This window comes from Dermacentor silvarum, chromosome 9, assembly GCF_013339745.2.
Source record: "Dermacentor silvarum isolate Dsil-2018 chromosome 9, BIME_Dsil_1.4, whole genome shotgun sequence".
In the NCBI taxonomy this organism is placed as follows: Eukaryota; Metazoa; Arthropoda; class Arachnida; order Ixodida; family Ixodidae; genus Dermacentor; species Dermacentor silvarum.
Window position 1 is genome coordinate 125,895,674 of NC_051162.1, and position 11,901 is coordinate 125,907,574.

At 41.6% G+C, this 11,901-nt stretch overlaps 1 protein-coding gene across 1 annotated transcript in view; it reads left to right on the forward strand.

The window, feature by feature from the left end:
• LOC119464250 (tyrosine-protein phosphatase 10D-like) overlaps positions 1-11,901 on the forward strand; it is a 189,460-nt gene that overhangs the window by 170,426 nt on the left and 7,133 nt on the right. Inside the window, 6 exon segments of the mRNA XM_037725162.2 lie at positions 71-145; positions 147-332; positions 1,902-2,159; positions 2,934-3,082; positions 5,244-5,379; positions 5,927-6,032. Coding sequence (XP_037581090.1) covers positions 71-145; positions 147-332; positions 1,902-2,159; positions 2,934-3,082; positions 5,244-5,379; positions 5,927-6,032 — 910 coding nt within the window.

The following is an 11,901-nucleotide window of genomic DNA, read 5'->3' on the forward strand; positions in this document are numbered from 1 at the left end:
AATCATTTAGCTGGCCACACGGAGTTCATAAGGTACTCACTGACTTGACGCATGTCTGCTCTGAATACAGGTAACCAGTCGTCCCGTGAAACTCAAGGACTTCCTCGAGCACTACCGCATCATGTCGGCAGACTCGGATTTCCGGTTTCTCCGAGGAGTTCGAGCTTCTCAAGCACGTCGGCCGAGACAAGCCGTGTGGTGCAGCCGACTTACCGGTGAACCGGCCCAAAAACCGGTTCACGAACATCCTGCCGTACGACCACTCGCGCGTCAAACTGCTCCCCACTGATGACGAGGATGGTTCGGACTACATCAATGCCAACTACATTCCAGTGAGCTTTTCCGTAGCTGTTTAACTTTTAATCATTGCTTACTCTGAAATGCTGCATTGATTTCATCAGTGACGCACCATGTTAGCTCAGTGGCTATTGTGTTCTGCTATTGAGCAAAAGGTTGTGGGTTCGATTCTCGTCCCTGGCGGCTGCATTTCAATGCGGGCAGCATGCAAAAATGCCCATGTACTTACGATTTAGTTGTACGATAAAGAATGCGAAGGAGCCGAAATTAATCCGTGGCCCCATACTACAGTGTCTCCCATAGCTTGCTGGTTGCCTTTGGCAGTTAAACCTCGTATTTGTTTTTTAATAAAATATTTTATTTGTTTAGCCACAGTATACTTACTGGTAGCGAACAGTTGAATTCTAACCACATTCATCACAAACAGTCCACTATTGTCCTTAGAAAAAGAAGGATAAACACTGTGTTCTACTGCCTTGCCAACCTAGCTGTGGGGCTTGGACTTGTAGAATAACCGAGATACTTAAAAGGAATGTTAAAAATTATTTGAGCGATGGAAAGGGAAATGATGGGTGTAATGTCATATGATAGAAAGATGGCAGCACGTAGTAGGAATAAAGCACAAGTAGGCGATGCATAGACTCTAGTGGAGAAGGGGAGGAACGTGTGGGTTTGGGGCGGGTCACATGATTTGCAGATCAGATAAGTAGCAGTCTATTAGAGCAACAGAATGGCTGCCAAGGGAAGGATATGCAGTTGAGGGTAGCAGTAGGTCAGATGGAAAGATAATTAAAGATTAGGAAATTAGTGGTTATAGAGCAGGTTTGGTTGACGCAGGTCACTCCACGAAAATGTGACTTCCACTTCTTAATCTCAGCTAGAAAACCACTTGCTCGCATTTGGCTGTATTAGAGCAAGAGGAATGGTCATTGATGTTACCTTTTCAGCCGACTGCACTGATGCTAGGGTGATATCAATGCTGAGCAGATCTTGTGTTTCGGAATGCTGATATTTAAACGAAAAAAAATATGTGCAGCTTCACAAAGAAGTAGGCAAAGAAACGCACTGACTCGTAACTCAGGTATTGTTGTTAAAACCAGCCTATTTTTAGCTAGAAGTACTTACAAAAGAAATAATACAAGAAATGCTAATTAGTGGCAGGAATACAGACAAACTACTGCAAGAAGCACCTCACGAATGGTTAATCATGTTTAAGAAATGCAACCTCCGTTAGTGGTTCATCACTTTGCACTGTGTCTGTTTTGTTGTTGGCTTGTTTTCCGACCATTCTTGCTGACTTCTGAGTTGTTTACCATTTACTTTTTTTTTGCAATTTTAGCCTTAGGCGCATTGGCTGTATGTGATAAAACATGAGCTGTTCATCAGCACTTGTGCATATCTATGCAATCACACACTTTTCTGTTCATTCCCCCCTTCTTGCTTATTTATTTATTTATTTATTTATTTATTTATTTATTTATTTATTTATTTATTTATTTACCATTCTTTTCTTTTTTTTCATTTGAAATGCACCAGTCTTACCAATTTTCCATCCTATGTCTTTCTGATACCTAATGATGTTTTTCTTTGCCTGATTGCTCCAGGGCTTCAACTCTCCCCGTGAGTTCATCGTGACCCAGGGCCCACTCCACAGCACGCGTGACGACATGTGGCGCATGGTCTGGGAACAGAACTGCCGTGCCATTATCATGCTGACACGCTGCATAGAGAAAGGGCGTGAAAAGTGCGACCACTACTGGCCTTTCGACACTCAGCCCGTCTACTACGGCGACATCCAGGTCACCATTCTCAATGAGTCGCAATACTCCGACTGGACCATCTCGGAATTCAAGGTTTCCCGGGTGAGCAGGCGCTGTCTCCCGTAACCTGCTGTAGTATTGATGGCAAATTGCATTGTTAAGCCTGAAGCAATTTCACTCGAAACAAATGAATGAGAACCTGAGCCAAGATAGTGCAAGGGGGGGCTTGAAGATTAAAATGGAGCAGAAATCATTGGAGGAGGATGCTCAAAGCCAAGCAATAGCTTCTCGGCATATTGGCTGAGATATGCTGCTGAGCACACTTGTTGGTTAGCTGTATTCGTTAATGCCATGAGGCATGTGAATGTTGTAAAGTGTGCGCATGTCGCAACACACTAAACAGTTACTCTTCTGCCTCGCCACGCAAGGAGTCGAAAGACATGCTGTATATTCGTTTTCTGTGCCTATGGTTATATAGCATCAGGTATGCTATTGCCTGCATCTCTTGAAGTGTTTCCCTTTGCTGCAAAGTAATTGTTTTTTTTTTTCATCCTGCATTCATGTGTCAGTGCTCCAGCACTATGTTTCATATTCGACAGAGGTGTTTCACTCCTCTGTCGAAACGAGTTGGTGTGTGATGTACACCAAAAATTAGTTCTGCACTGTCTTTCACTGCCTGAAGTGGGCATCTAGGTAGCTGGGAACACCAATTTGTAAGATCTAGTTTGCGAAGTGGTGGTCAGCTTGTTGAAAAAGTGAAGAAATTCAATTAGGAATATGTACGGGGATAGCCATTGTGTTCATTCTCTCTTCAAAGTCATACAATTTCTTCTTTTCCCACTCAAAGAACACTGCTCATTTGTACTTCCTTTGCAGGGAGACCAATCCCGAATAGTCAGGCACTTTCACTTCACGACGTGGCCGGACTTCGGAGTGCCTGATCCGCCGCAAACGCTGGTGAAATTTGTCCGAGCATTCAGGGAGAGGGTCATCCCTGACACCAAGCCCATCGTTGTCCACTGCAGGTGATGCATACTTTGGTGTGACAACAATTAGATTGTGCAAGCGTATTTCATGCCAGAAATTTTTTGTGTGAAAGGAACACGGCGTATTAGCGTGAAAGGAACATTATGCATTGACGTATTATGCCAATAAATCACTAAATCAATCAAATGATACATGATCTTTTAAAAAAGTTGATAACTTACTTCTATATGCGTACAGGATTTTTTCGTTAGCCTTAACCGATTTTTGAAAAAAAATCACTTGTGCTAGACAGCAGGATTCCGATTTTGCAGTGAAATTACTTTGGACTGGCCGACATAGATCATGTGGCAAACCACAATGATCAGTTTGCTAATTGATTCACAATCAATTATTTGTACATTGATATAGCAGTATTGATGGCGGTTATTTTCCAAGACCACTCCATTTTATTAAATTTCATCTCCGCAATTGTGTGCCAAGATATTCGTTCTGATAAGTGTATCTCAAGTTGTCAACTGACATAATGTCTGAAGTTTATTTGTATCTCTCACATGTGAACAGAGTAAAGTGATAGATTAAAGGGCGCTGCACTTTCCTGCTTTGATTTGGTTCACGTCTAGAGTGGCCATGATTCCTTGTATAATTGGTTGGCTGATTACCAGTTCTGGCATCTGGAAATTTCCATGTCATTCACCTACGTTGTATCTCCAACGAGCTTTCCTTAGCTCGTTGCTCAGTTTGGCGCTGTTGGCACCATCCGCGTTGGTGGGTGATCCTGGAGGTAGCACAATGCTCAGTTCCCATGGTTCGCTGGGTATGTCTTCATTGCACTTAGTACGTGCCATCGTCGTCATGCTGTCACTGTCATGACATCGTCGTCGCACAGTCATCATCCCACCATTGTCGTCATCCAGTTGTCATACAGTTGTCATCACGCCATCCTTGTCACACCATGGTTGTCGTACAATCGTCGTCATTCCGTTATCATCGTGCCGTCGTTGTTTTATCGACATCATTACTTCTTTGCGTTCCACTGTAATCATGCTGTCGTCGTTCAATCGCGATTATACTGGCGTTTTAACGTCATCGTCGTTATTGCATAATCATCATCAGTCATTGTCACAGAATCGCCAAACAGTTGTTGTGATGGTGTCGTGGTTATTCCATCATCATAATTTCAGCCTCGTCATCCAATTCTCGTCCCGTCATTTTCACGCCATCATTGTCATACACCCGTCGTCATACCATTGTTCTTATGCCGTTATTGCCACACTGTAATTATTGCTATATTATCTTCACAATTTCATTATCGTGATTTCAGTATTCTATTGCTGTGATGATGCGATCATCATCACGGCCTCTTTGGCTCCGCTAGTGTATGCTTAAAAGCCAGCGAGGGCGTGAGCATCTGAGAGGAGTGTACAGTACTCGCGGATTGAAACGGGACAGGCAAATTTTTGGTAGATCACTCCTTATGTGCAATTACTCGAGAGTACCATGTCATGTTGCTTCGAATCTGGTCACAAAAGGTGACGCGGACTCTGATCTAAGCGTACGAGTCGAGATTACGCCGATGTTACACGAACTACCGACGGTGGAAACGAAAGCATGCGCATTGGCTAGGCCTAAATTGTCTCGTTTCAATCCGTGAGCACTGCACATACTAGTTTAAACAAGAACGCTATAAAAGATCCTTTACACAGCAATTTCATGGAAGAAATAGGACCTTCAAACCCCCCAAGCAATTCGACGAGCTAGAAATCAGGAGCAAGAACACAGCCACACCGCAGCTAATGCTTGAACATTCGTGTTACTCATAACCGTCCTGGGAGTTCTTTTTTTTAAACGAGGTTGATGCAAATTGAGGTTGCTCTGCAGCCAGCCAGCCGTATGCAGGGATAAAAGTAATAACACCTGAACAGAAAGACAAAATTGTGTTTGATGGTTTACTTTGTTTTCAAGTGATTGAGACTAGTCTTTTTTTTTTCAGGTTTTAGAAGGAGCACAGCTTTTTTAGCACATGTGTTTCAGGCATAGATCATGTCTTCTCCCTTCACTCACCCATGTACCATGGGGAAACAGTTATAAACAGAAAAAAAAGAGACTAGGGCTGTAAGGAGACTAGGGCTGATAACATGCGAGTAAATATGGTGCTGGTTCAAGCTCAACATTCAAGTTCGTGGCATCTTTTTCTTCTAGTGCTGGTGTCGGTCGTTCTGGCACGTTTATTGCGCTCGACCGAATCCTACAAGGCCTGCGTAAGTACGACACGGTGGACATCTTCGGAATTGTCTACGAGATGCGTCGCGAGCGGGTCTGGATGGTCCAGAATGAGGTAAGCAGCTTTTATCATCGCTTTTTATCACAGGGTAGTGATGGTGGACAGACAGAAATAACGCCACAAATTGTGAACGGAAAGAATCTAAATGCTCATATCAAAACCATTTGTGCCTAAAAAGCATAGCAATACTTGACGAGCTTACTATAGTAGCCTTTTTTTGAGGTCCTAATTTCTGTGCATCATGGCCCACCGGTAGGCCACACATCAAAATCCTGTGGTGCACGGGTGAGTCGTGCTTCTTTGAAACTTTCTGAAACTTCAGAGCAAAGGTGTCGCTTGTGCACTACAGGAAAGCCCTGCGCAGCCACACAATGGCACAACATTATGACATGCAATGTCACGGCTTTATATGTCTGTTAACTGTACACACCGAAGACTTGTCCTTGTGAAATCAAACATTGTTTCTCCTTGTAATTATTCCATGGAGTCTCTAATGTGCGAGTATGCCACCTCATACCAATTAATAGCGAAATTACTTTACTTGCTTTCACATTATGGCCTGGTGAAAAAAATTTGAATTTCTTGCTTTGTCACATTGCAGCAACAGTACATCTGCATCCATCAGTGCCTGATGTGCGTTCTTGAAGGAAAAGAAGACGTTTTAGACTCTCCAAGACCTGAAGCGCATGACAACCAAGGTTTTGAGGGTGAGTCACTCTAGTTCATACAAGCGTACCATGTAAAATTGTGTAGACTATAGAGAATTGAGTGCAGTCTGTGCAAAAAATTGTAAAAAACAAACCACATCCACGAAGTGCGGAGGTGGCAAGCAGTGGTTTTGTTAAATCCAAACTGCAATGCAGAGATCCATTCAATCGGAGGTTGGAGTCGGATTCGTTTTGGCAGCTCGCTGAATCCTAAAATGCTGTTCGCGGAAAGCATTTGTCTACATGGAGACAAATCTGGTGGTGCAGCATCTCCAGTTCGGCATCGCATGCCCAGAGCCACTTAGCCCAAAGATCAGATGTCATGCACACTTTCTTGTGGAATGCGTATCGAACCAGGAGGCATGTTGCATTTTTGAAGCAGAGATGGCAATCTGCTTTTGCCGATAATGAACGACCGCAGTTTGCGTGAGCCATCCATATGTGCAGTGAGCAAAACTGTGAACACCTATCTAATTTTTCCTCCATGCCATGTGCTGCCCATTGGATTCAATCTCCTGTTTGACAGCATTTGCAAAAACAGTGCCGTTTCAAATTTGCTGGCATCAGATATTTCCTACGACGCGATAAGTGATCGTGTCTCTGTTAAGGGAAGTGCACTTGCAGGGTTTGATATATCTAATGTGGCAGTGAACGGTAGTTCGTTGTACGTGTAGTAAATCGATATACTTTTGCATGGGATTTTCAAAGAGGATTTTACATCTGTTCAATATAGACAATAATTCAATATATCCAAGTTTGATTAATCTGGGATCGAATGACAAGTTTGAGTAAATTAAGTGAGAATGACAGATGAACATTGTTATACTGTCTGACATTCACTACATAAATTTGTGCAAAAATCATCACTGGCTGTTTTCTGCACTTACAAATTCACTGGGAATTTGTACTGCATCACAAATTGTACTATCAGGCTGTCGACACGAATAAAAGAACATTTAATAGCCTGCTTGTCTTTCAGCTCTTAAGGTTGACGCTGTTTTAGATATATCTTCCGTGCGGTATGGAAAGTTCTATATGGGTGGTAAGAAGGAGCTCTAAACTCAAGCAAATCATCTGCTTCAGGCTTTAAATACAGTGGAATCTCGTTTATACGAACTGCACGGGAACGGGAATATAAAACGCAACATTCGAAAATGGTATTATCTGAAAATAATCGTATAGTACAAGAAAAAAACGTATAATCTCGAAAAATGTATTATGCAGAATCGTATCAATGTGCTTCCACTGTAGTGGTTATCTGGGTACATGCCTGCTGCATAGTAGTAGTTTTGAAATGTTATCTGCCTACAGTCATAGATGTTTTTTATTGAGCTGTAAAATTTTGTTGTGTGAAAAGATGGTATCAATGTCAATTCCTTTTTGATTTTGTTAACTTCATGACACCAGAAGCGCTCTTCCTTAACAATTGCGTGCTCTTATGTATTACTTATGCCCCTAACTGTCTGCAGCCTTGTGCACTACTTAATGATTAACTCCAACTGCTGACCAAATTATGAAATGACATTTCAACTATATGTCACTTCATGATCGTATCATAAATGGTATAAAAACTGGCTTTGATTGACTACAAAATGAAATGAAAATACCATGCATGGCATGTGGTTACTTAACATGTACAAGCAGAGCATGAGCCAAACTGCCAGCGTTTACTGATACATGTTCCTGCAAATTCTGGAATGGCTTTAAGCGGTAGCTTTAGCTTGAGGCCAATTTTCATTTCCCTGTCCAAATCCATGTGAGACACAGAAATAGTCTCCTGAGGCAGCCACCAAACTGTTGCAAATGAAGTTTATTGCATTTCAAAAAGAACTACTGACTGTTCAAAGCTAAAGTCTGGCTTAGGGCCTCAATTTCTTTCTACAAAAAATTTCTAAAAATCTGTACATTTCTGTAAGGTTGTAGCCCTAAATCTACAACTCGGTAACATTGTACCAAAAAGGAATGCCACAAGTCTATTAACTTCCTGCTAAAGTGTCTGAAATAGAAAAGTGTGATGCCTTAACTTCAGGTTATGTGAAATTGTTACATTGTTTCTGTCAGCTTCGCTCAAATCATATTGCACAAGGTCGCTTATAGAAGCAAATGAAGCACAAAATTATGTATGCTTTAATTTTATAGATAGATATGACAATCTTTTGCAGATAGCTATAGAACCAGTTATACTTAAAAATAAAAGTTAAATTTAGTGGAGTAATTCATATGACTGAAAAGCCATGTGGTATAGGTTAAAGTCTTAGATAAGGTATGTGGTTAAAGGGAATAATTGGGCAAGTGCTGGCTACCACCTAACGCTTGTGTCTGAAGTCCTTTCATTTAACCACATACCTTCTTCTCTTCCCGAAAATTACAAACAACCTTGGCAAGTTGCTCGAGGTTCATGATTGAAAAGCCATGCAAAGCACAAAGGGGGGAAGAGAAGGTGTGTGGTTAAATCATTTGCAGATACAAATGCTGACTACCTGGTAATAAGCACTACTCAACGCTTGTTTCGATAATTATTGTTTTGATAATCAGCAGTAGTGTGTGCTTGTGTCTGCAATTTTTTTTTCATTTAAACAAATACCTTCTCTTCCCAAAAAATTACAAACACAAGTGCTGGCTCATGCTGGATACCAACTGAGGCATTTGGTAGTAAACGCACCAGTCAGCACTGTTATATATAGCTGTGAAGCCCCTGTAGCTCGATGAGCAGGATGTACAAGGGGTTTGTTGTCCTGATGAAAGCTGTCACTTCCTCACACTTTTTATGCATGCCGTCACGGCATGGTCACATGATCACAACTGAGATACCCAAGATACAGAGCTTTTTCAATAAATTTGAAACATCTATTTAGGTTGATCTGAATTTCAAAAAAATCCTAATCTTATCTAGATTCAGACAAGATCTGACAAACACAAGCACTCACTCGTAATGACTACCAACTGATTAGGTGTCAGCACTTGTGTCTGTAATTTTTTGAGTTAATAACCACATAGCTTCTCTTTCCACACCTCGTGCAGCTTTTTAATCATGAACCTCGCCTAACTCACCCACATTATAGTACCCTAATATCGTTAAAAACCTTTCTAGATTTAACTTAAAGAATTAACAAGCACGATAGCATCTTAACCAAGACTTTCTTTTTTTTTAATGCGTGTTTAATGATTCCATAGGCTATTCGTTGGTTCTAAAGCAGCAGGACAGTAGGTCTTACACATACAGCTACTTTCCCAATGCTACAAAAAGTGTTGTGCATATATGGAAATGTGCTGGCAGACCCCCCCTTTACACATTTTACATCAGCTGTACGCACACTTAGGTGCTGTGGCGTTATTGCTCTCTTTTTCTCTCTCTCTCTCTATTTTCAGCCCGAAGCTATTAGCCCGCCGCTCTGTAACTCTGCAAAACACGGTACCTATTCTGGCAACCCTTCTGGACTGTGATCTCCCAAACCCCTGCGAGCTTAGTTTCCCGTACCTGCATCCCACAAATGCTCGAATCTGGGTGCCATATTCTCAACTGATCACTCTGGCGATACTGTCTTGTTTCACTTTTGCGTGATGTAACATACAGAGCAATTCCTCATTGTGAAAACAGAGCTTTCTCGACGTCACGGTGTTCTTGCTGCCCCCTCTGTTAAAGCGTTCAGTCGCCATGTTATAAACTCAAGTGCACCTGTCTGCAAGCTGGTTTCCTCATATCCGCTTCTGATAGTTTAGCCAATTGGTTCATGTTTTTGTGTACGGTGAAGTGCGAAGGACGGGACAAAGTGAGGCGAGACGGACCGGACAAGCACTACTGTCAACTGTGGTTATCCCATGTTTACAGTAGTGTGTGTTCCGTCCGTCCCGCCTCACTTTGTTCCATCTTTCGCGCTTCACAGTACTCAAAAATTCGTCACCAACTGGCCCAAAATTCCGCTCTTCTGAAGTTACTTTGGTCCGTGCATGGAAGAGCGAAATATGCCTGAAAATTGTCATGCGTACGATTCCTCGGGTCGCATTCTGGAACAACTTCTGGGGATAAAATCCTTTGCAAATGTCGATTGGCTAGACCAGCGGAGGCATATACACGAAGAAAGAGACTTGTAGGAAGGTAGACATTTATCAGCATTTTCTCATCATACCACTGTCGAGTGCACCGACAACATATGCTGCTGGAATGTCGTGATGTTGATTAATGCCTGTTGTTGCGAGGCAGTGTGCTCTATGGGTGTGTCACGCTTAAGTATCGCCATAAGTGAATGTTCTGCAATATGGCCCCAGATTGTCCCCTTGACATTCCTATGACCTGAAACCGACCAAAGGAAGCATGATGCAAGATGCATGCTTGATTTGCATTGCGATAGCTGGCTGAAGTTAAGTTTGGGTGAAATATTTTTGTTAGAGCTATGTTCGCTATAACCTCAGCATCGTCCAATGTGATGATGAATGTGGGTAAGAGATGCACAGAGTTGATGACATTGGGGCTGACTTGCAGCTCGCTTAATTCTTTTGATAAGCCATCATTCATGTACTATATAGCACTTACGTCTGATGTTCCTTGGATACTTGTGGCACATCTGAACTACCCGATAAACCTCCCAGATGACTGAAATAAAGGTCACGCATTCTCAATAGAGTGCTGTTAATGCCTCGCAGTAATATCATAACCTTTAGAGTTAATTATATGTAGACCGTGCATTGAGAAAGAGCAGCAATAATGTATCACAAAGGTATCGTAAACATCTTAGGCAACTTTAATATAGGCCACACATTCTGAACAGTGTGGTGTTAATGACTGAAAGCAATAATATGTAATTTAATTAATATGTAGACCACTCATTAGGCCAAAGCAGTGTTAATGTGTCCCAATAGTGTTGTACACCACTTGCATAGCTGAAATGTAGACCACACATTTAGAACAGAGTGGCATTCAAATAGTAGCATGGTTCAGTGTATGAGACACACATTCTGAATGTCGGTATTTCATTGGATTCATCACGAGAACCACTGCTAGGAAAACAAAGCCAAAGAAAAGGGAAAACACAATGCACCACTGTTCTTGCTTCTTTTATGCAGTGTTTTCCTTACACGGTTTCCTTGGTGAAATGATACCAACTCGCCCAGCTTACTTTGGTAAAATTTAATTGGCCTAATAAGTGTTGCTGAAAGCAGGAGCTCTCAGGAAAATATTAGAGCAAATTTTGCTCACAAAGCTGTTATTTCTGCTTATTGCATGGTAATCATGTGCATAACCCTATGCATATGCTTTTGGTTGCACGTGTCCTTGGATATTGGTGTTGTGGCTATGTACCCCTGCATGATTTTGTATTGCAACGTTACAGCATGAGCCTATTCTGCTGTTTATTGCTTCGATGTTTGTCTCTTCTGCAATACCGTGCAGTCCACTTGTTGTAGCAATGCAACCTATAACGATCATCAGTTGATCATAGCAATAGGCAGCATCTGCTACAGACAGTTACCAACGCTCTATTGCTATACAGCTGAACCACATTTTGATGAAGTCACTTCCAACATGAAAATACCTTCGTTATATCTGACGTTCATAAAGCACTTATGTGTTACACTTTTATCAGCGAGAAACATTTTATATTTATTTCGTTATGTCCGATAGTTCGGTATATTCGCATTTATTATATTTAGGTTCGACTGCACTCATAATGTGACAGAAAATTGGGTCAAGTGTCACTCTCTATTTAGCTTTATTTAGTTTAGTGATAATGTTATGGTGTTATGGTGTTATGGATGAATGGTGTTTACTTATAGGTGAGGCAATGAGAGCATCGAGATGATGCAGCTAGCATTCATATTTCTTTTTTTCTGCATGCTCAGACCAGGTTGTAGCAATCTGATGTTTCATATAGTT